Source organism: Desmodus rotundus, chromosome 2 (genome assembly GCF_022682495.2).
Source record: "Desmodus rotundus isolate HL8 chromosome 2, HLdesRot8A.1, whole genome shotgun sequence".
Taxonomy (NCBI): domain Eukaryota; kingdom Metazoa; phylum Chordata; class Mammalia; order Chiroptera; family Phyllostomidae; genus Desmodus; species Desmodus rotundus.
In genome coordinates, this window is record NC_071388.1 from 173904716 (window position 1) to 173927367 (window position 22652).

The 22652-nt window shown below is 41.2% G+C and overlaps 1 protein-coding gene across 2 annotated transcripts in view; it reads right to left on the bottom strand.

Moving 5' to 3' along the window:
• Positions 1–22652, bottom strand: part of STAT1 (signal transducer and activator of transcription 1) — a 39438-nt gene that overhangs the window by 14028 nt on the left and 2758 nt on the right. For both annotated transcript variants that reach the window (XM_024563939.4, XM_024563940.4), the window contains exons 2-14: positions 21118–21246; positions 20044–20188; positions 18647–18745; positions 12310–12399; positions 11211–11289; positions 9979–10070; positions 9612–9763; positions 7151–7309; positions 5451–5543; positions 3907–3966; positions 1841–1870; positions 1655–1748; positions 409–450 (exon numbers count right to left, since the gene is read on the bottom strand). In XM_024563939.4, the coding sequence (XP_024419707.1) occupies positions 409–450; positions 1655–1748; positions 1841–1870; positions 3907–3966; positions 5451–5543; positions 7151–7309; positions 9612–9763; positions 9979–10070; positions 11211–11289; positions 12310–12399; positions 18647–18745; positions 20044–20188; positions 21118–21245 (1263 nt within the window). In that variant the 5' untranslated portion in view covers position 21246. The remainder of the gene's footprint in view (positions 1–408; positions 451–1654; positions 1749–1840; positions 1871–3906; positions 3967–5450; positions 5544–7150; positions 7310–9611; positions 9764–9978; positions 10071–11210; positions 11290–12309; positions 12400–18646; positions 18746–20043; positions 20189–21117; positions 21247–22652) is intronic.

Below are 22652 nucleotides of genomic sequence, written 5' to 3' on the forward strand. Positions count from 1 at the left end.
AGAGTGCAAGGGCAAGACAACCTTCTTGGTTCACTTGGTTTTCTGCATGGCAGTCAGAAAAACTGGCCTGTAGTTCTCCTGACAGTAATCCCTCTGGACCCCTAGCTAAATCCTACAGACTTCCTGTGACTCAATGTCTTCACCTGTGAGCTGTGAGTAACGCAGAAGCACAGCACCACACCCACTCCACTGAGCTGTCTGTGAGGCTCTAGTCAATTAGTGTGCAAAACCATAAAGCATGAATGAAGAGTGTTTTTACTGCTGTTACAAACACACCAAGACACATTCCCCAGACACATTCACTGCTCTCTGCTGCTGGGTCTGAATGCCTGTGTGAGGAGTCCCGAGCCACCAGGGTACTGAGCCAACCACGCTGGACACCCCTGCTGATTAGAGACAGACTCCTACCTCGTTGGTTCTGTTGCCAGCATTCTTCTGTTCCTTCAGTTGCTATAAAACAAGAAACCATCTTAGTAAACCACACAATCTTCAAAGCTGCTCTTTTCATTTACAAATCAAACCAAAGTGAGGACTTAGCGCGAAGAATGTGAAATTATTTTCAGAATGCAGAGCAAACAATGAAATGACCCTTGTGTGGGTTCACCTGCATGAGCGCCTCTCCCCAGCAGCCTGATATCACGCTAACACCTCGGAGTTTAGAAGGATCCCCCAAAATTGCATCCTGCTCCCTTCCCATGTGCAAACTTTTCCTGAATGATCCCCCATCTCCTTCCTTAGCTGTTTTATGCTCCCCAAGCTCAGGGCACAGTTTCTCCTGTCCCTCTCCCTTCCATGGACAGTCTTCCAGGCTAGGCTCAGCAACTCCAGGCCAACTAAGACGGCCCTCAAAAGGACCTCAGTGACTTTAATCCTTGAGTTTTCAAGGGAACAACTTAGAGTCCTGAGAACAGCTCTGGACAGCCTCAGACTCCAGCGTTTGGACTGAGGCTGTCACACAAGGTCTAGCTTCCTGGCTGAGCTTGCTGGTTCACGGGATGGCTGCCACTGCAAAGGGTTCCTTGAGCCTCCCTGCAGGCTCTGGCCTCGAGAACGCACAGGGCTTAGCACCAACACATCCTCAGAACTGGCATCCGGGGTTTCCAGAGGCAGGCAAGGCATTGCCCTCCTCAACTCCCCTGCTTGGTGTCTACTGCCCGGTGGGACGGGCCCTATTCCCATGGAGACAAAGCAGTAGCGGCAGTAGTTGTGGAGACCACCAGGAAGATAAATGTGAGGAAGGGGTTGAGGAGAGACCCTGGGGTCTGCCATCCTTGGACTGGGGAGAAGGAACAACCAGGACATGGGAGCAATAACAACCTTTGAGGAAACTGCAAGTGCCTAGAGTGAGTGATCACTGAGGTCATAGAGGCACCAAGTGCAGATAATTTATGTGAGCACTGATTTGCAGAATACTGTGCTGAGATCCTGCACCCCAAGAGTATCTCTGGGAGAGAAGGAGCAGAAAACAGAGTGAACAGTCCTGGGATAAGGAAGAACTGAGGTTCCCCAAGTACTGGTGAAGTCCCCAGCCACAGGCGGTGACAGTCTCCTCCCAGGGTGCCCTGCACATCCCACAGTGCACGAAGTGCCGCTCTATCGTCAAAGGTCCTAATGAACCAGACCCAGCTTACAAGGGGGAAACTGGTCTCCCTACCAAGTGTCGAAATTCCGCCGCCAGACTCCCATTGGTGGACTCTTCCATGTTCATCACTTTTGTGTGTGTGCCCAAAATGTTGAATTTTCTGAACCTACGTAGAAAAGGGCAGAAATACTTACAAGGCTTGAAACTATTAAATGAACAAAGAAGACAGTAAAATATAGTACAAAGTACTTTACATACCCTTTGACTGTATTTCTTTCATTCACATCTCTGCAAAAAAAAAATATATATATATATATATAAAGTCACATATATGCATTTAAATTTTGACATGAGCCTTTTAACAACAGTGTAAAAGTACACGTATAAATCAAGGTCAATAAAAAATAGATCTGTACCTGTGGGTTTCCTGCCCTTTCATTACTCATTCACTCCCAACACCCGTTCTGCCACGTACTGCTGGGTAATAAATTATCTGGGCCTCACATTTCTCATTTGTGCAACGTGCAAACAGTACCAGATATTGTGAGGAGTAAACTAGCTAATGCGTAAAAAGAGTACATGGCACACTCTCAAAAAATGTAAGCTTCCGTTACCAGCATTTAATGAGCACTTACTTTGCACAAGGCGCTGTGGCAAGCACTAAGGACTCAGCAGAGAGCCCTGCTCAGCTCTTATAAAACTGAGAGGAACTTCCAATGTGACAGCTTAATCCTTATTTTTATTCCCCATTTTGTTTGATGCTTTCATGAAAATAACAGAATAGTTAATTATTTGGGAAAACTGTCAAGCTTAAATTTTAAATCTGAGGTTAAAATCTTGAGAGATCGTGCATCCTATATAAATTCAGGGATTACTATGTGACATTCCGGGCAGATGACGTGTCTGCTAGGTGTAGGCGCAGATTAGAAATCATTAGTGCTCACAGTGGAATGACTTAGCTTCCTTTCCTGTCTGAACTGGAAATTCAACATTTTTGTGAATGACAATCACCATTAGCTAGGAGAGTGACCCATTTTCTCCTGGGTGGAAAAAAAAAGAATTTAAAATCAAAGGAACAGTGTGATACAAGCTGCCTTGTCAAAACTAAGAAGAAAAGTCAGGGCTGGAAGAATCAAAAAAAGACAAAGAGCACAACCAAACTGAAAGAGACGCTGAGCTAAAGCAGAGTGCGGAAAACTGCAAGGGCCACAAAGTCTTTGCGGCTCTTCCCTTAAAGAGACAGGTGTACTTCCCTTGTTCCCTGAATCTCAGGTGACTTCGACGTGCTTTCACCAATAGAATAGATGGGAGTGGTGCTGTAAAAGTTCCAAGTCTAGCCCAGCAGGCTTAGCACACAGCTGCTCTTACCCACCTGGAATGTGTCACTATGCAGAAATGCCCAGCCTTTGAGAGGCCCCTGGAGAAGAGCCCAGTTATCCTAGCTGAGACTTCACACATGTAATGAGACCACACTAGACCACCTGGGCAACAACCAAGCTAGCCCAGACCAAGACCACCTACAGTCCACAAAGCATAAGAAAAATAAGTTTTTGAGTTTTAAGTCACTAAATTTTGGGGCAATTTTTTATGCAGCAAAATATTATAAAGAAACCAAAGATGATGGCAGGAAAAGACAAAGGCACAAACTGTGCTATGAGGAAGAACATTGTTACAGGAGTAGGAACAGGACAAAGCCAGAGGAAAATTATTTGGATTATTTATTGTGCATGGTTTTGAAAATCCAGTGTGCTATACACGCCAATGAAAGCATTAAATATATCAAGGAAGGGGGAAGCCATCTTGTTCCTAATGTAAGTGGCCAGGTCAGTGCTATTCCAGGGTCGAAGGGCAAAATGGGATGGGCCTGCTCCACTTAGAACCCTGTGAGAGACCCTGTCCTTTCCTGGGTCCCTACTGCCCAGAAGAGAAGAAGGTGAATCCAGTAGACTCCACACAGGGCCCCTCAAATTATGTCAACTTCATTCCAAAAACATCACCACAAGTGGCTGCAGAATTGCAGCCTCCTGTTTGATCAAGGGCCCCTCCTCTGGGGCTGGCCCAGGAGGCAGGGCGGTGCTTCGAGACTGATCACTACAAGTTCATATGCATACGGCATACTCATTCTTTTGTTCCTGTGTAGCCTGAAAAGGCAGGGCTTGTTGTTAACAGTTCTAGAGGAAGTGCCCAAGATTTAGAACAGGCGCTACCAATTAAAATCTGCTGGAATCCCTTGCAAATGGGCCTGGTGCTTCAGTCTGTGATTGGTTAACAAAACCACCATTTGAACAGCACATGTATCTTAGATAATATTAAACAAAGCTTACTTATCAAATAAAACTTTGACTTTCAAATTATAATTCAGTTCTTGCAATTTCACCAACAGTCTGGAAAGAAAAATAAAAATCATCATTACTTTTAAAAACTATGTATTATAATTTATTTATTTTGCCAACTTCCAGTCAATAAACATTTCAATGACCCCCACCATCTCTAGTTTTGGGTTATTACAAACAATGGAGTGGACCTCCTTACATTACTACTCGGATGTTTTAGAAGTGTATTTGTAGGGTAAATTCTTAGCTGTGTAAGAATTTAAACAAGAATTTAAACCAGAGCAAGACTATAACTTTAAATTTTGGTAGAGAGCAGCACGGAATTTACATTCCCACCTCCCTACACTGGGCTGTGTAAAAATTTCTATTTGTGGCCAGTTATATGGGTAACTGGGTAAAATATAACAAACATTACTTTTACTAAAACTTGTATCTAATGTTTTGTCTTGTTGGGAGAAAACTAAAACTATCACCTGTAATCAGGGAAATGAGGGTCTCATGTATAATCATTCCAGGGCAGTCTGGAAAAACAGGAAGACGGAGCTCTGGGCTGAGACTCGGGGTGTGTCTGCTCTGCTGAGCTGGAGGCCTTGGGAAAGAGCTCAGGTCTTGGTCTGCTGCATTTAGTGGACCAGAAGGATGGGATTAGATTTCTGGTGCCCCTTCCGGCTGTGGCAGTGAGTGCTGAACCCCCGGGTGCTAGAGTGTGGCACTCTAACACCAGTAGCCAGGAAGCAGCACCCGTGGACCTAACTGAGTAGCACCCCCAAAATGGGACCAGGTCCAACATGGAAGGCAAGTGGCACTCTCTGAAGTCCAGCTGCTCATCTGTGAGGACATATCGAAAGGAATGTGGCCATGTGTTCTCACGTGGAAACATTTCTACAGTTTATTATCAAGGAGAAAAACAGGCTGCAAAACAACGTAACTAGCAGAATCCTAGCTCTTCAAAATAAAATACTGCATGTCATAGATATTTGTGTTTATGTATAAACACACACACAGATGTGCGCATTTGTGTATTTATGTAGCCGTGGATAAAACTCTGGGAGAACTCACACAGGCTGTTTACCACAGTGGTCCACGGGTGTTTAGGTCACAGATCACTTTGAAAATCTGATGAAAGCTATGAACCCACTCACCAGAAAAATGTATGTGTCACAGGCCCACATGCACTGCATGCAGTTTTGGGGGCCTATAAAGCTCAGGCCACAAAAGGAAATGAAGCTGCTAGGAACTTCTGCTCACTATTATATGCAGTTCTGCGATTCTGAATTCCTTGTACAAGGAACAGGCATCCCATTTACAACTGGAAAAAAATCAGGTGTGTGTGTGTGTGCACATATATCTATTATTAGAGTTCCTGTGTGAAAAGACAAGACTGACTTTTACATGTTCTAAATGACAATTCATAATAAAATGCCTACTACAAAACTCCTGCCTCTAACGGGCCCTACACAACAGCACTGTGAAAGAAGTCAGGGGTGCGAACTTCGTGATAGGAGTCACAGGGGTTAACAGCTTTTCCTTCTTACCTCAACTTCACGGTGAACTGGACCCCAGTCTTCAAGACCAATGGCCTTTGAGGATGAGTTGGCATGCAAGGCTGTCTCTCCACCACAAATGAGCTATAAATTCCCAGCAAAGTGTAAATAAGCATTTCCATTAAGGTTGAGGCAGCAAAAAATCATTCCCCCTAAACAGGAAAGGGGGTTATAGGGCACAAGCTAAAAAAAATAGTTTTGAAAGATTCTAACAAGTTGGATAAAGTGAGGTTTCTGGTCAGTAAAGAAAACCTCACTAATGTTCACCCAACAAAATCAGAGTAGTTATAGTGAACTATGCCACGCTCCCACAGTGAAAACCTGTCGCTGCTCTGTGTTCGTTCACAAATCTGCAGCAAGAGTCAAATTTGGTGGTAAGACTCACTGTCATCATCATCTCCTGATGTACCCAAGCATCAAGTCATCTCGTTGTACCCTAAACCGATACGATGCTACATGCTCGTTCTATCTCAATTTAAAATAAAACAAACAAGAAATGTTGTTAAAGTTGAAAATAAGCCATGTTTTCTACCATAATTTGGAATTAAAGTTTTAGTATCCTTTGAAAAATTTTTTCTAGTGAAATTGTTCAGTAATATTTACTATCTAATAATCACTCCCAGATGTTAATTTTCATTTAAGAAATCAAATGTGCATTCTAAAACCCAAGTAAATGTCCTTGATTATTTCAAAATCCAACACCTAGGCATTCTGGATTGGACATCGGCTACAGGGAAGTGAAGACATTTTTATTACGTCAAGTTAGTATAAAAAAAATTACCCTTGCAATACAAACTCCACTCTTCGACTTGGTGCCATCTCTCAACTATGAATATTTGGGACACCTACCATTGGCAAGGCCCTGGTGGGGCAGAATGGATGACAAAGACATGCCACTGTCTTCCAGGACCTTCCAATTTACAACAAACAGAAATATGCAGACAACTACGTAACAAAATCCAGAATGGGAGAGGGATAAAGAATGAACTGTGCAGATCTGGGAAGGGGATAACATCTGTCTGGGAACTCTGGGAAGATTCCATAATGAAATAAAAGCTGCAACTTTCAGGATGATACAATTTTGAAAACAGATACAAGAGAAGAAGGCTCTGAGAGGGAGGATAAATTGCTAGGACAGGCATGGGGAAGTGAACGTACAGGGTGGGCAGAAAGTCAAGCCTGCCTGGACATGGGGTGTGGAAGCCACCTCTGCAGTGGCCTCTGAGGGCCAGGCAGTGGGGGTGGGGCATAGTGTCCAGCTGAGGGACTCCACTTGGATTAGCAGGTGACAAAACTCCAGGCTGAACTCAGTGCCAGGTCACAGGGACTAGTGAGTGAGGGCTGAGAACAGGACCATGGGGGAGGCTACTATGTAAGAGTTCAGGAGAGAAGATTTGAAAGCCTGAAAAAAGGAGAAGCCATGGAGGGAGAGGACAAATATGAGATTAGACATCACTGTCTCAGCATAAACTGACCATGAAGGGACAGAGAAAGAGTAAAATTTCCTAGCTCTCACTCTAGGTGCCACAAGATGAAGGGCCCTTGGCATAAATGAGGAATTCAGGAAGAGCTGATTGGCCACAAAAAATTTACATAACCCATTAAACCCTTCTTAATTATCAGAATTACCACACAATTTTCCTTTGGGTAAAATAATTGCAGAAAGTTCAAATAAATTTCCCTTAAGTTACCTCTGAATGAGCTGCTGGAAAAGGCTGAAGGTGCGGTCCCATAATGCTTGTTTGTTTTTTGTGATGGGGTCATGATCATAGGTATACTTCTGTTCCAATTCTTCAAGCTTTTTAAGCTGCTGACGAACCTGCTGCAGGCTCTCTGCAACTATGGTGAACCTGGGAAGGTACAAGACACAGGGGTCTCAAACAGAAAACAGTCCCAAAGGAGCCTGGATTAAAGGGAATCACAGAAACCGGCAACATGCTCCATTATCTACACAGGTGCGTTCCACACTGCAGGGAGAGATGGAGAACAAGGCTCGTCTTCCCAAATAACAAATATTAAGTTGTTATTTGGGGAGAAAAAACTAACACATGCTGTCCAATTACATCTGCAGTTACACAGCCCAGACCACACACACCTGCTGCCGAGAAGGACTTAAATAACAAGATGCGTCGGGTTGGGGGCTTCTAGGAAGATCTGTGACTTCAACTGACCTATAAGATAACTGGGATTTAAAAACAGAGGACCAAGAGGAGGGGAGAGGTAGGGGACACAACAAGGTAGATGCCATCAGAGGTGATGCAGGAGACAGTGAGGAGGCTGCTGTGGATTTTATGTCAGGACAGTGAGGAGAGGGCAGCCCACGGTCGGTGGAAGCCATGCACAAGGGCTACAAGGCCCAGGTTAGGAGGAGAGGAGGAGACAAAGGTTCTCATTTCACTGAACTGGAAGAAGGCAAAATGCTCTATCTAAACACTCAAAATATAAACCAAGGAGGAAACTTAGCAATTGCTTCCAGTTTCCTCCTTCCTCACAGTAAACTGCCAATGGTGATGTAGCCTCTAAGCCAAGTCAGGATGTGAAAGTCTCATTTTATTTGCCTGGAGTAATGACAGAAGAAAATCTCCCCATGGAAAAACATCTTCGCTTTGTGGACTCATTCCGAGTCCAGTGCCAAGCACGGAGAGTGCGGCCCTTAGCCACGACATGAGAAGGCAGGGTGGCGGTAGGGTAGGTGAGTTCCAGAGGGATTCAGACCCAGTGCTTCCTGATTTACTTTGCATTGGCACACAAGAAAACGACAATCCTTGTACAGCACAGTGCGGGGTGCTGGAGGGCATCTGTGTCTCCGGGAGAGGCTCCTTGTGGCCTACAACGACCAGCTGCTAAGGGGTTTCAGACAGCCCCGGGCCTCCCTGGGACCTGGAGGGAGCTGCTCAAGGCACATGGGGTGTGCAGGGCTGGGCAGCTCTGTTCTGACCCACAACGAATTTAATGATATGGACAGGCAATTCACATAATACAAATAAATGGCTGAATATGAATTGTGATTAAAAAAATAATAAAATAGCAATCCAGAAAATCATCTTACAAGATGGCCCTTGAGCCCCTGGGAACTGTTCTAGGCCACCATCCCCTCAAATCCACTAGGATTCTCCTTCTTCCATCCCACGTGCTCTAGCCACACTGCCCTAGGCCACACGAATGTACTTACAATAGCCCAGCTGGCCTCTTTATCTCTATTCTATCCTTCATACTAATGCCAGAATGACCTCTCTAAATCAAAAACCAGAGAAATGAGCCTACACTTAAATAAGAAGCCTGCCCGGTCCACCAGTACCCACTGAATAAAGCCCGTTCCTGGCATGGTGTGAGAACTTCCATGACCAGCTCCAGCCTCTTGCCAGCTCTGAATTCCTTCTGCCCTCTGGGTACCCTACTCGCCAGCCACCCAACGTGTAGTGCTGCAGGCCCCATTCGTGCCCTACTGCTCCTCACTCTGTGCCTCTGTCCACACTGTTCTCCTCTCTGGTCGACATGAAGTACTCCTATCCATTCTCGGAGTCCTGTACAAGTCCATTTCCTCTTAGAAACCCTTCCTTTGTCCTCCACAGAACTCTGGAAAGATGTTTTTTAGAGCACTGGCAACATTTTGCTGCATAGAATTATTAGCATGTCTATCTCCTGTCTCCACGCTGAGAGCTCCTTACTAGCAAGTCCCAAGAAGCACTCATCCCTGTGTCCCCACATCCTAGCCCAGCGCCTGGCGAACAGCATTTCATAAGTATTTACTGAACGGATGACTGAATGAATGACTCATGACAAAATGTTATTTCATATAATCCGGGAAAATGCCTCCAGCTATTTTGTTTTTAATAAAACATTAGGATTCAAGTTGTTAAATGTGTTATGTGACGACCATGTCACTGGTGTTTTGGCACAAATGATGCATCCCTTGGTACAGGTATAGCAAGGAGAGGAATGCTCTTAATCAAGTAGAACATGGCTGAACACAACCACAGCCATGAATAATGCTGGGCTCTCCCAATGAGTGTTTCCAGGGCAAGAAGAAGCTGGACTGCGTCAAATTCTACGCCAAAGTTCTGACAGATCCATCCAACTACTGCAGCTCAAATGTGCACTCTTATATGGTTATCCAGTCAACTGCTGATTTTCTACTTTGGAGAACCTTACCAGTTCTGCAGCTGATCGAGGCAAGCGTTGGGTGGTCCCCCAATACAGGCACTCTGCTGTCTCCGCTTCCATTCCACTAGCTCATCATTAATCAGGGCTTTCTGGGTCAGTTCAGAGGCATTCAACAAGTCTATTATTTTGTGAACTACTTCCTAAAGGGAGAGGCAGAAACAAAGTAAAATAAATTGACCTTGAATCAATGAATTTCAAAGGATTACTTTACAGTAAAACAAATATACTTTCAACTCAACTGAAGCTCAAAGTCAAGTGGTTATGATAATAATTTTTCCCCTATTCTAAACTTCATGTCCATTATTTACAGTCTGTGACAAAAGCAAACATGTTTTTCTGGAAAGTGAATCACTACCTTTCTCTTATTGTCAAGCATTAAATACATCTTCTGGAGTAACATCTGTTCTTGTTTCTGATCATTCTTTGCCACACCATTGGTTTCATGCTCTGTTGGGAGAGACGATGGATAAACACAAGAGTGAAAGAAGACAAGATGAACAAAGGCCAAGATCCACATGCATTTAGGAGACTCCAAATGCTATCTGGGGATAGCTCAAAGTTGGGTCTTCTTCAACCTTTCTTGAACAAAATAAGAAAAAAGTCCTAAGTGTAAAAACTGGATACACTACAACAAAGCACCGGTTTTCAATGACTCACGTAAACTGGAAACAGCACCGTGTGGTTCTAGAGTCATTGTCAAAATATGATCTCAATGAATCTAAGTGGCAAATTCAAAATGGCAGATAAAAAAGCGAAGCAAATTCGTAGCTTTAAAAGAGAAGTAGACAATTAAAAAAAAAAAAAGTAGTTGAGGTTCCTTTTTCTCACAGTTTTAATCCATCCCACCAATAATCTCCCCAATATTTTTCATTGAATTTATTGGGGTGACATTGGTTAACAAAATTATAAAGGCTTCAGGGGTGCAATTCAATAATACATCATCTGTATACTGTACTATATGTTCACCACCCCAAGTCAAGTCTCCATCACCATTTATCCCCCCTTTACTCTCCAATACTAACCACACTATCGTCCAAATGACTGCTAGGGCTACAGCAGCACTCTACGTGTTCTAAACAATGCACACTTGTGGGTTGTTTTCAGTTGCTGTAATCATTAAGAACAAGCAACAACAGAATAGAGCTAAACTGCTTTAAAACATGAGAAAAATGCTGAATGTATACTTTCAGAGTATACACACGGAGCTGGAATGTTTGAAGGAGCTTTAAGTATTAGGGCATGGGACTCCACATTCCTACCAGTCTCTGTCAATCCGTGGGCTACACACAGTAAGTAAAGAATAACGCAAAACATGCCGCCCAGGGCACCACTGAGGATAAGGGGATAGTTCTACTGCCATCTGGTGGGCAGAAGTCAGAGATGCTGCTAAACATCCTATAGTGCACAGGACACAGAAAATTATCTGGCCCAAAATGTTAATAGTACTGAGGTTAAGAAACCCTGGGTCTGCAAGAAGCCAAATCTAGCAATTCAGTGTCAAAATATGAAAGCATATCGGTCTGTGTTTTCTAACGTAGACACAAAAAATTATAACCAATGAGCACTGCATTAAATATTAACTCTTACCTCTGTTCTGCGAGGTTTTGCATTTAAAGTCATATTCATCTTGCAAATCTTCTAGGGTCTTGATTTCATGCTCTATACACTACAAATATAGATATAAAAAGGTTTGCAGCTGATCAGCTTCCAAAGACTTTACGAAACAAATTATTGCTTCTGTAAGACCCAGTAAACCATGGTAATAATCCTGTTCCTTCAAAGATAGACTGGACTTGCATAATCCTAGTCACATGTACTAAGTAATTTCTACTTCACTACTAAATATATAATAACTTTATTTAGAAAAGAAAACTATATGGCTATTTCTGGACTGGGCCCACTGATTTCTACTTTAATGAAGTGGTTCCGTCGGAAGCTGCAAGATGAAGTTGCTCCAAAGAATCTGGAGTCTGGAAAGACGCTGTCTGAAGCATCAAGTCAACGCCATGCTGGTGTGACCCAGAGACCCATGGGAGATCGCAGCCCTCATCTAGGCCTTTTCCACAGATACAGGCCTGGTATAAAGCAGGCTTCCTCATCTTTTCCCCCCAGATAGCTCAGCCAGTGGAGGGGAGTGAACAAAACCCACTAAAGGCACTAAAGCAGCCCTCTGCTTCCACAAACTGTCTTGCAAGTTTATCTCAAAATTATTGTGGATGTTTTATTCTAATTGGAACTGTATCACAGTTTCTTTCAATGAAATGATTTTATTCCCCCTCCAAGTCTTAGAATAAAACAGGTGCTTGAGGAGGATGGACCATGTTTTTCCTGCAGCTCTGTGTAATCCCAGGAACACTGCAGTTTGAGAAGCGGAGACATAAAGGGCTACTTAGAGGAGCAACATCTACCTCATTGAGTGACGGGACAAAGTCAACAGTTATAACATGATACCACATGGAGGGAACAATAAGCTCAATGTTTGGAAGTTACAACAGGAAGTTATAAAAGTCTATCTACTCATTGGTTTTCCCAATTTGTTTCCTTAAGGTTTGGAACTTGAGCTAATTTTTCTTCTCAACTATTTAAAGAACTGAAATCAGTTACTACATTTACACTGGATCAATTGAAACTGTTTTTCTTCTATAAAAAATTACAGAATAAATGTATACATTTACTCAGTACTCACCATAACTTTGTCCTTCACATTTCTGACTCTGCTGTCAAGTTCCTTCTGTTTGTCTAACATGACAGTGCTCTGAATATTCCCCGACTGAGCCTGTGATGGGAGGTACATGGTTAACAGTCGTCCTTTCCTCTCATGTATTTACCTGCTGGTAACACTCCAAAGTCAAGTCTGTACCCTGTGTTCCCCACTACCTCCGCGCCCTCCCAAAACCTCCCTACACAGGCTTCCCACATGAGTATAAGAAACGACTCCATTCTCCAGGCCTTGGAAAATGCTGGCAAACTGTTAACGCTACAGAAAGACTAGGCTCAGTTCATGTCTAAAATAAACAAACAGTACTTCTGAAATTTTCCATTGATTCATATGGTTGCATGGCACCACATATGAATTTATTTCAGGGTTCCTCAAATTCTGTAGACAAGATTCCTATTAACCCTGTACTTATTTGTCTAAAGCCTTGCATGCCATTCAGTGTGGTCCCCAGACTAGCAGCATCTTGTCACCTGAGAGCTTGTTGGAAATGCAGAATCCCAGGCCCTAATCTGATTACTAAATCAGAAACCCCATTTTGACAGGGTCTCGGGTGGTTCAGAAGCATAACAGCCCTGCTATAAAGGACTTCAGTGAATATCTGCTGTAATGAATATCAGCCCAGACTCACTGGGAGTATTTAGTCCTCATTCCTGTTAATCAGAAAACTTAAACACAGCAGTACCTATTTGTTTATTACATATGGTGTTCCTTAATTTACTCATGTAGCATACACTTACAGGTACTAAGTCAAGGTCAGGCAATGTCCTAGGCCCAGGTGACAGAGTAGAGAACAAGACAGACCCTGTTCTCCAAGAGATTAGACTCCAGAAATATTTTAATTTTGTTTATAGTTAAAGCCTCCCATGTCAAAAACTGTGCCCATCAACCTATCTTACCTGGTGCCCAGCAGATTCTATGTGGGTGTTTTTATACATTCACATTTATCAGTCTTTTCTCTTTTTATACCTGGATTTCCCTTCATATTAGAAAGCCTTTCCCTACTGACAGCTTATAAAAGAGTTCACCCATTTTTCCCCGAGTACTTGCATGGTTTCAGTATTTTTACATTTAGCTATCTTAACGGCTAAAATTTACTATGCTTAATGTGAAGTATGGGTCCAATTTCAACTTTTTTTCCAATTGGCTATCCATTTGTATTAATATTTAATGAAAAGTTCCGATTTTCCCCAGTGCTTTGAGTTTCTACCTTTATCAAATCAATTTCCATATACACCTAGGTTTTCTCTTCCTTCCTACTGGTCTTTCTCTTCATAAGCTCAACCCTGTAAACAATGTCTAATTATGGAGTGTTTATAGTATATCTAGTGGGGGTGGTCCCATCTCATCACTCGTCTTTTCCACAGGCTTCCTTGTTATTCTTGCATGTTTATTTCTCATATGAATTTCAGAGTCAATGTGTATAACTCCAGAAGACAGTTTGTTATTTTTATTGGGATCACATTGAGAATGAATTAATTCAGGAAGAACCAATGTTTACGATGTTGAGATTTTTGTTTGTGTGTTTGTTTTTAATCCTCACCCAAGGATATGTTTACTGATTTGGGGGGGGGGAGAGAAAGAGAAAGAGAGAGAGAGAGAGAGAGAGAGAGACATCTATGTGAGAGAGAAACATCCATCAGTTACCTCCTATACATGCCTTGACAGGGACTGAACCTACAACCTGTTGGTATATGAGACCCAACAGAGCCACTGGCCAGGGCAGATGTTTTTAATTCTTCTGCTTCTAATGGTTTTCTTTTGTCTAATTGCATTGGCCAATACCACCAACACAGGGCTAAATAGCAGTGGCAATAGTGGACATCGTTGTGGTGCTCCTGACTTATGATGGTTTTCCAATTAAGTAAGATACTATATCTAGAACTGAGAGATATATATTTTAATGTGTTAAAAAGCTATCCATCATTTCCTTTTTACTGAATGTTTGGGTTTTGCTTTTTTTTTTTAAATCAGAGATGGGTATTGGATTTTGTCAGACCTTTTCAGCATCGATAGAGATGAATATATGCTTTTTATCTTTTTCTCTATCTTTTTATATAATGAAATACATTAATGAACTACCCTGTTACAATCTACCCTTGTAGTCTCAAAATCAACTTATACTTGGTCATGATATGTTATTTTTTTAATATGATATTTAATTATGATTCTGATTTTTACATTGATATTCATAAGTAAAATTGGTTTATAATTTCCTTTTTTGTTCTATCTTTATTAGGCTTAGGTAAATCAAAGTTATTCTTTGTTTACAGAAAACATTTATTGTTTTCCTTCATTTTATATACTCTGCAATAGCACAAACTCAAATCATATGCAATACAGTGTAGACTGTATATTAGAAATACACGAAAATGATTGGTATCCCCAGGTACCACATGTCTCTAAGGGACAAATGGGGCTGCTCTGGGAATTCAGAATGAGCCGTCACCTTAGCAGCTCCCATAAGGCTTCCTGCCTCTGCAGGGAAATCTTTGAAGTTGTCACTTTCTAAGCCAGCTGGACGTGGACGCCGTGTCCTGTGGGCTCTGCTAACAGCTGGGACACTTCACCCATTGGAGGATCCCAACTTCCTCACCCTCCTCCCTAAACTATCAAAGGTTAGCTTAGTGAACAGGGGAATAACCAATCACGGTTGGAAGAATGCAGCTGTATTTCATCTACCACATTCCCATCCTGCTGTCACAAGAGGAGATGCCTGGTGGAAAAATCTGGTGATTGAGGTGAAGGTATAAAAAGCCTCCTGCTTCAAACTTAAGCCATAGTCCATCCAAGTTACTAAAACCCTTCGGTATTCTTACTCCTTCCTCTCACTGCCCACTCCATCCCCCTACCCCACTCCCACCTGTTAAGTGGCTGCTTACCATCATGCACTTAAAAAATTACAATAGTATCATTTCGACTACTCTATACTTTTGACTCTGATACTACTTTCAGGACGTCTTGAACTTTTTAACTCACTGACAAACCAGGAAACATCAGGAAACCACAGAAACATCAAACATTAAATTTGGAAGGGACCTTAGCCATCATCTGCTCTGATTTTCTCATTTCACACTTATACCTTTAGAGACCTGGTTTAGGAGGGTTTTGACTAGAACTCGGTTACTTACACACCCCCGGAAGAAAAATCTACTCAGGGAGGCTGTGCTCTTCAACTGAACGAGCAGATCTCCAAGGCAGGGGGTATGTGACAGGCACCGAAGGGGTGCTGGAAGTCCCAGTCAGAGTGCCCTCCTACCCCATCTCATAGATCAGAAAACTGGAAAGAGGTTTTAGTGACTTCTCCAATGAATGGTCTTCAGAGTCAGACAATTCCAGGTTTAAATTCCAAACCATATTAGTTCTGTGGCCTTGAGCAAAGTACTTGACCTCTAAACCTTGGTTTTCTCATCTATAAAACAGGGATAAGAATATCTACCTTCAACAATATTTATTCAAATGAAATATATATAAAGAACTTAGCACAGGGGCTACAACATAAGCACTCAGCATATGGTAACTCTGTTGTTACCCAAGACCATGAAGATGGAATAGCAAAGGGAAGCCTAGATCCACTTCACCTGAAAGAAATGATCACCATCCCTTTTGGTAAACCCTATGGACCTAGATTTTTGTCTATACATATAACTAGCTCTTTCACCACAAGAAGGAGGAAAAAAAAGAATGCTTAGTGTTATAATAATAGCAGTAAGCTAAAACATTTATAGCTTACTAAGAAGTATCTGTGTATAATATAATATAGGGCTGGGCAAAGGTAGATTAATAATAATAAATAATACAATAATTAATAAATAATAATACAAGAATAAACTGTTATGTGTATTCACAACTATAAACCTACTTTTGCCCACACTTGTATTCTCTTAAACATATTTTCCAAAACTTCTATTAAAACCAAAATAATGGAAATAGTACTTCCTATCCCAGCATTTCTACATAATTCTATGCTCTTTAAATGCTCTAAACTGGCTCTGAATTTTGCATGTTTTCACTTGAATTTACTGAATTCCTATATATTGAATTTCTTGAATCCCTATGTATTCTACACATGGTTTTAATAACTATCAATTCATGGACACTCTTGTTTCATTTACAGTCTCGCTATTCCTCTGGCCCCTAAACTAGATTATTTGGAAGAAAATACATCACATCATTCATTGTATACATATATCAGTATGATTAAAAGATATATTATTAAAATGTAATCAGCTCAACAAGAGGGGAAATGGTGAAGAAATAATTCTAACTTTCCCAGACAGTAGTCAGCTGAGTGCTTTGGAAAGAAGGCACCTATTGTGCTTTTCCCATTTCCCAGACACCCCAAGACATCCAAAAACTTCCCTCAAACCCCGAGATGGCCTTGCTTCTCTTGCTCTCAGCTGGGCAGTCAACTAAACTTCCTCCAAGGTGTTCACTGGTGTTCTCTGAGAGGCTTAAAATGAACCTCTCCAAAGCTGACAAGTGCTCAAGACCCAAAGTGCACCCCACAGACGGGGCTGATTTGTGAGAGAAGGCATCTGCTCTGCCCCTCGATGCCGACTCTGGGCCCCAGGACCAACTATGAGGAGAGAAACACCTGGGTGCCAAAGTGGACAGTCGATTCTTCTGGCCATCCCTATTCTCGGCTATCCTCTTGAGTCTATATGAGAAACAGGAGTGGCCCATCACACGCGGTGCTATTAAGATGAAAATCCCACATAATAATTTCCTGCTCTGGTTGCTGTGACTCAGTGGATTGAGTGAATCAAAGGGTCACCAGTTCGATTCCCAGTCTAGGGCACATGCCTGGGTTACTAGCCAGGTCCCCAGTAGGGGGCATGCAAGAGGCAACCACACATTGATGTTTTTCTCACTCTCTTTTTCCCTCCCTTCCCTTCTCTAAAAATAAATAAATAAAATCTTTAAAAAAAATAAACTTAAAAAAATCTGTTTAAAAAAGAAAATTTCCTGCTGCAAATCTCCCAGGTGCCTGCCAAGGCAAGCACGCTGCCTCTCTCAGAAGACAATACGTTCAGTTTTTCCTCCACATTGATACACACGTTTGTTCACTAGGCTAGTACCAGTCAGACAAGTCAGCTTGAGTTTAGAAAAAACAATACATGCTCAGTGCAGCAAGGTGTGTTCTGTGTGACAGAGAGACAGGACAAAATGCCTGGCGAGCAGGCAGATTCACGAGGACTAGGCACAAGCCCAGGAAGTGCACGTAGAATGGCATTCACTACTGCTTAAATTCTCTCTCTCTCTCTCTCTCTCCCCCCACCTCACGGTCCACTTTGTCAGTCATGTGTTAGTGAACTGCCCACAGGACAGACTCCACTGTGTACTCCAGCACACTCCCCCGCTTACTGGGAGTGTCTCAGCCAGAACAGCCCATACCACAGTGGTTTCTCAACTGTCTGACTGCTGGATTGTTCCCGCCACCCCAGCACTCAAGAAGGGGATGAATAAGTGCCATGCCAACTTCAAAAAACTGCTAGAACTTGATCGCCAGGAAGATCTGTATTAGCTTTAGCAAATCATGATAAAAAATCTTGTGTTAGTACAACTGCCTCATTCACTGTTTGGATGTCTTTGAAATTTAGCAAATATTACAATCCTATTTAAAACAAAGCTCTTGATTTTCCCATCTACCTGTTCTCCTCCAAAAACCTGTTGTACCCTGCAAAAATCACTGCCTCTTTCCCCTTCATGTCTTCCCCAGCTCAGTAAACAATATCTCCAAGTAACCCATGTCACAAATCAGAGCCATCCTTGACCTTACAGTCCTCTCACTCCCACGTCTGATCCTTCAGGATAAGCCCTACTGGCAGCATGTCCAAAACATAACCTGAATCCGTCCACTTCTGCCCACCTCCACTGTGTGCACTCCCACCTCCCAGCCCTTGGTCAGTAGCAAGGGCCCACTGCCTGCCTGCCTGCCTCCTTTCCTGCTCCAGCACCTCAAAGAAGTTTCTTACCCTGATCTAAAGAAATAACCCCATGCCCCAGATGCTCCATTACTGTCTACACAGTATCCTGCTTTATTATCTTCATAGCAATTATTACTATCGGAAAAAATCGTGTTTATTCATTGTCTCCATTAGATTGACTTCCATTAGATTAGGGTCCTTTCATGAAACCTGGGTCTATAAAATCTCTACTTCTGATTTTCCCCCCTTCTTGGGGCTATAAAATCAGAGGACTCCTCACCATTGACTTAAACAGGACCTCAGTAACATTTGTTGGATAAATAAACAAATTTTTATTGAATTATTATCTTCAGTGTTCAATTCGAAAACAAAAATACCTGACTGAATCTCTTGGCATTTTCCAGAATTTTCCGTTCCTCCTTCAGACAGCTGTAGATGATCATAGACATCAGTATGGGGTCTTCTTGAAAATTATCCTGTGTATGGGTTGTTAGAGCAAAACTAATTCAATATCAGAAAGTTTAAACCACTACGTATTATCAATTGAAATGAACTTGTTCATATTTACTGAGAAACTTCATCTCGCATTTATTAAATTCTACCGAGGTTATTTTTGGTAAAATCAAAATATTCTTTTCACAAATTATGACCAAAACTGCTCTAACTGTCCAATTAAGTACAGGTACCTCAATTACTTCTTGATTTTAAAACCAAGTATTTTTATATGTGATTTCTACAATATTTTTAATTCCTATTGTTCTTGAGTCCAATTATCTTTTGTTAGGATCTTGAGTCCATACAAATGATACAAAAATTATCCATGATATTTCTCAATAGATTTAACGTCTAGTCTCTGCTTTGGATTAGACCAAAGATATTCTCAGTTTTTCTGTGTTCTTGGAAAACCTAGTTTGCAAAACACTGGCAATCATGGCTTTTTATAACAGGTATATTCAAGCAAAGCCTATAGGAGAACAAATTTTTGTAAAGTTAATCTGACTTCCCCATTCATTGGTATTATGAAATCCTAGATACCTTCACAGAAAAAAAAACAAACTTCTAATTCCTAAATTGAACAGTTTGGTTGTGTTGTATAAAGCAAAACAACAGTGTTCACCTCCATTAAAACAGGAAAGTTCCATTCATACCAAAATAAATATGGTAGCCAGACTTAAAGAACACTGGGAGTACTTTTGAAGTAATCCCAAACCTCCATAGCACATTCTTTCCTGCCTGGAACTCCCTTTGACTTTCCCTTGCATGGCAACTCCACCAGAAGCAAGGCAAGGAGCGGGGGCCTGGGGGGGCAGGTTCTCATTCCAATTCACCAATGCACTACTGGGCTTTAGGGACGTCAAAGCTTTCTGGACTTATTCTCCATCTGTACACCAAAGACTTAGGATGGACTCATCACTAAAGTTTCTTTGAGCTTTGACATGTTACTACAGCTCACTGCTCTTAAAATGTAACCCATTTTCTTTGTTTTAAAAATTGACAACTTTTAGTAAAACAAGTTTATAACATCCCATTTTCCTCAGGATTATTGATGCCGAAGAAGTGATACACTTAAACCTAAAAATCCCTTACGTGTTCACAACGTGAACTGGCATTTTATTTATGTTCTAAAATATTCGCCACATAAAAGGAGTTTATTTATAGTCTCTAACTTTTCTAAATATCAGTGAGTGTGTGCTCAATAGTATTTGCTGAATAAAAAAACTCTCTTATGCACACATGGGAGCATTCCAACTAAAACACAAAACCCAGGTCATACCTGAAGATTACGCTTGCTTTTCCTAATGTTATGCTGCAACAAAAAATTATTTTCCAAAGAAAAGCGGCTGTACTGATCATCCAGCTGCGATAGGAGGTCATGGAAACGGATGGTAGCAAATGAGACGTCATTGGCGGCATGTTCCCTAGATTTAAAATTTACAAATTTCATTTAGCTACTATTTTATTTTTTTAACTTTATTTTTATGTTGTCACTGTTACAGATGTCCCCATTTACCCACCTTTGCCCACCTCCACCCACTCCCCACACCCCCTTCCCTCTGGCCATCCCCACACTGTTGTCTGTGTCTGGGGATTATGCATACATGTTCTTTGGCTAATCCCTTCACCTTCCTAGGTACTATTTTAAACAGAAAAAAATAATCATTGTTTTCCATGCTGAAATTATTAAAAGTAATTTCAAGTGTTTTCTTAGACTTTATTTCCTTCTTTTGAAATTGACATTGCTTTTAGCAACAGTTTGTACAATATTTCTATTACATACAGTTGCATGAAAAATTCCAGAATGCCAAGGCTGTGCACAAAACTGTTAATGGTGATCATCTCTGGAAGGGAAACGTCATTAGGGGACTTCGTGTTTTACATCAAATACTTTCAGAATGTTGAAAATATTGCAATTAGCAACCAATTAATTTAAAACAGGACATATATCAGTTTTAAGAGCTAGTCTCTGAATATTATTACCTCTTCATCTTTCTAATCAATATTTTACCATAACTTAGCTTTAATTATTTCTTTTAACTTATTTCTTTCTATTGCCTGGATCCTAACTGGAAAAATAATTGGTGTCAGCATTTATGTAACTTCTCCAAAGCATGTGGGAGTATGTATCATAATGAAATCAACAAAACTGCATAGAAGGGCTTAATGACTAATGTATTTGGCTTTGTAGAGACCCATGCCATTTTTCAAATCAACACTCTTTTCTGTGACAGATAATCCCAATGGCCACTGATGAGATTCATCTAGTCAATGTGGCTCCAAGTCACTTAATCGACAACTTATTTTAAAAGCACAGAAAAACTTCAGCCTCTGTCAAGTGAGTTTTCCTTACCAGTCTTGCTTTTCTAGCCACTGTGCCAGGTACTGTCTGATTTCCATGGGAAAACTGTCATCATAGAGCTGGTGAACCTGCTCCAGGAATTTGGGGTCAAGCTGCTGAAGCTCATACCACTGGGACATCCTGTAGGAAAACAGAACAGAGATCACGAATGGACATCCACAGCTCCAAAGAAGGAATATTTAGCACTGTGCTTCTTTTAAATACCTTGCTTAATCCAAAACATAATTTGTTTCTGAACTGTAGGGTTTAAATAGTGTCTATAGTCTAATGCCTGTTTTTTTTTAATTGAGTTTTGGAGTCAATATTTTTTTCTATCCCAGGAAACACACCTTCAGGTCTTTGCTTAGAATCAGCTTATCATGGAAGCCTTTTTTGGCTAACTTATTTAAACAGACACCACCTCTCACCTGGAAAACGCTGACCCTCTTCCTGATACATTTTTCTCCATAGCATTTGCCACTATCTAGCTTACCATATATTTTCTTTTATATTTTGATTACTGTCTGTTTTCCTCACATGAAAAAAAAAGCATTTTCGGGAGCAGGGGGTGTTGTTCACTGGTGTATCCCCAAAACAGTGTTCAATAAATACGTCTTTAAAATGAATCTGCACTTTTATCAAACAAATAAATGGAAAACACTATTTAATTTACTTTAGGATAAAAAGTAAGAACTCTCCCAAAATTGTTCTCTTACAAATTTCAGTACATTTATAATTTAACTCCAAAAATTTAAAACTGGTATTTTATTATGATTCATAGTGTAAAATGAATTATTTTTGTTTTATACCTTTTAAAAGAGATATAATTTCTTCTTTGCCAACTGCAAACAATAAATCTGGCACAAAGTCTTAAATTTCAGTAATAACTTTTAAAGATTGAAACAACATGGTTAAATGTAATTGAAAGGATAAAGTAATACTATCTCTGGATAATTGTAAGTCAATTTTTACATAGCAATTCTGAAGTTTAAAAATTAAAACAAAAACCTAATTTAAGGAGGTCCTAAAATTCATTAGGAAAACTAAGAGCCTCCCCTCCCCATGGCATAATTTAGGATTTTCATCAGGCACGTCTGAATATTCAGAGTGAATATAAGTGAACGTTGTCCTGTCAAGGCCTCTGAGGAAGGGGTCTGGAGTTTCAAGCGGGGCTTGTAAGAATGTATGAACACTTGCTGGTGAGCACATATGAGCATGATGAACTCACATCTCTACAAATCTCCTTCCAAAGGAAGATAAGGGTGTGGTGGGAATACAAAGCAAGTCACCATCACGAATTCCAGTAGAAATGGAACCAAGCCCACTCTTTTGGCACTTTCTGTAGCAATTTGATTTTCACTTCAAATTTATTGTATGTGAGCAGAAGTTTCTAATAAAGATTTGCCTAAAGCAAACAGGCTGTCTGGAGGGTCTGCCAGAGGAGGCTGCAATAGCTCTGTTAGGCAAGTGACCTCAGATGACTCACTTTCCCAATCAACAGGTTAAGACTGGATGAAGTAGTTCAGGCACAGCAACTGGCACAGAGC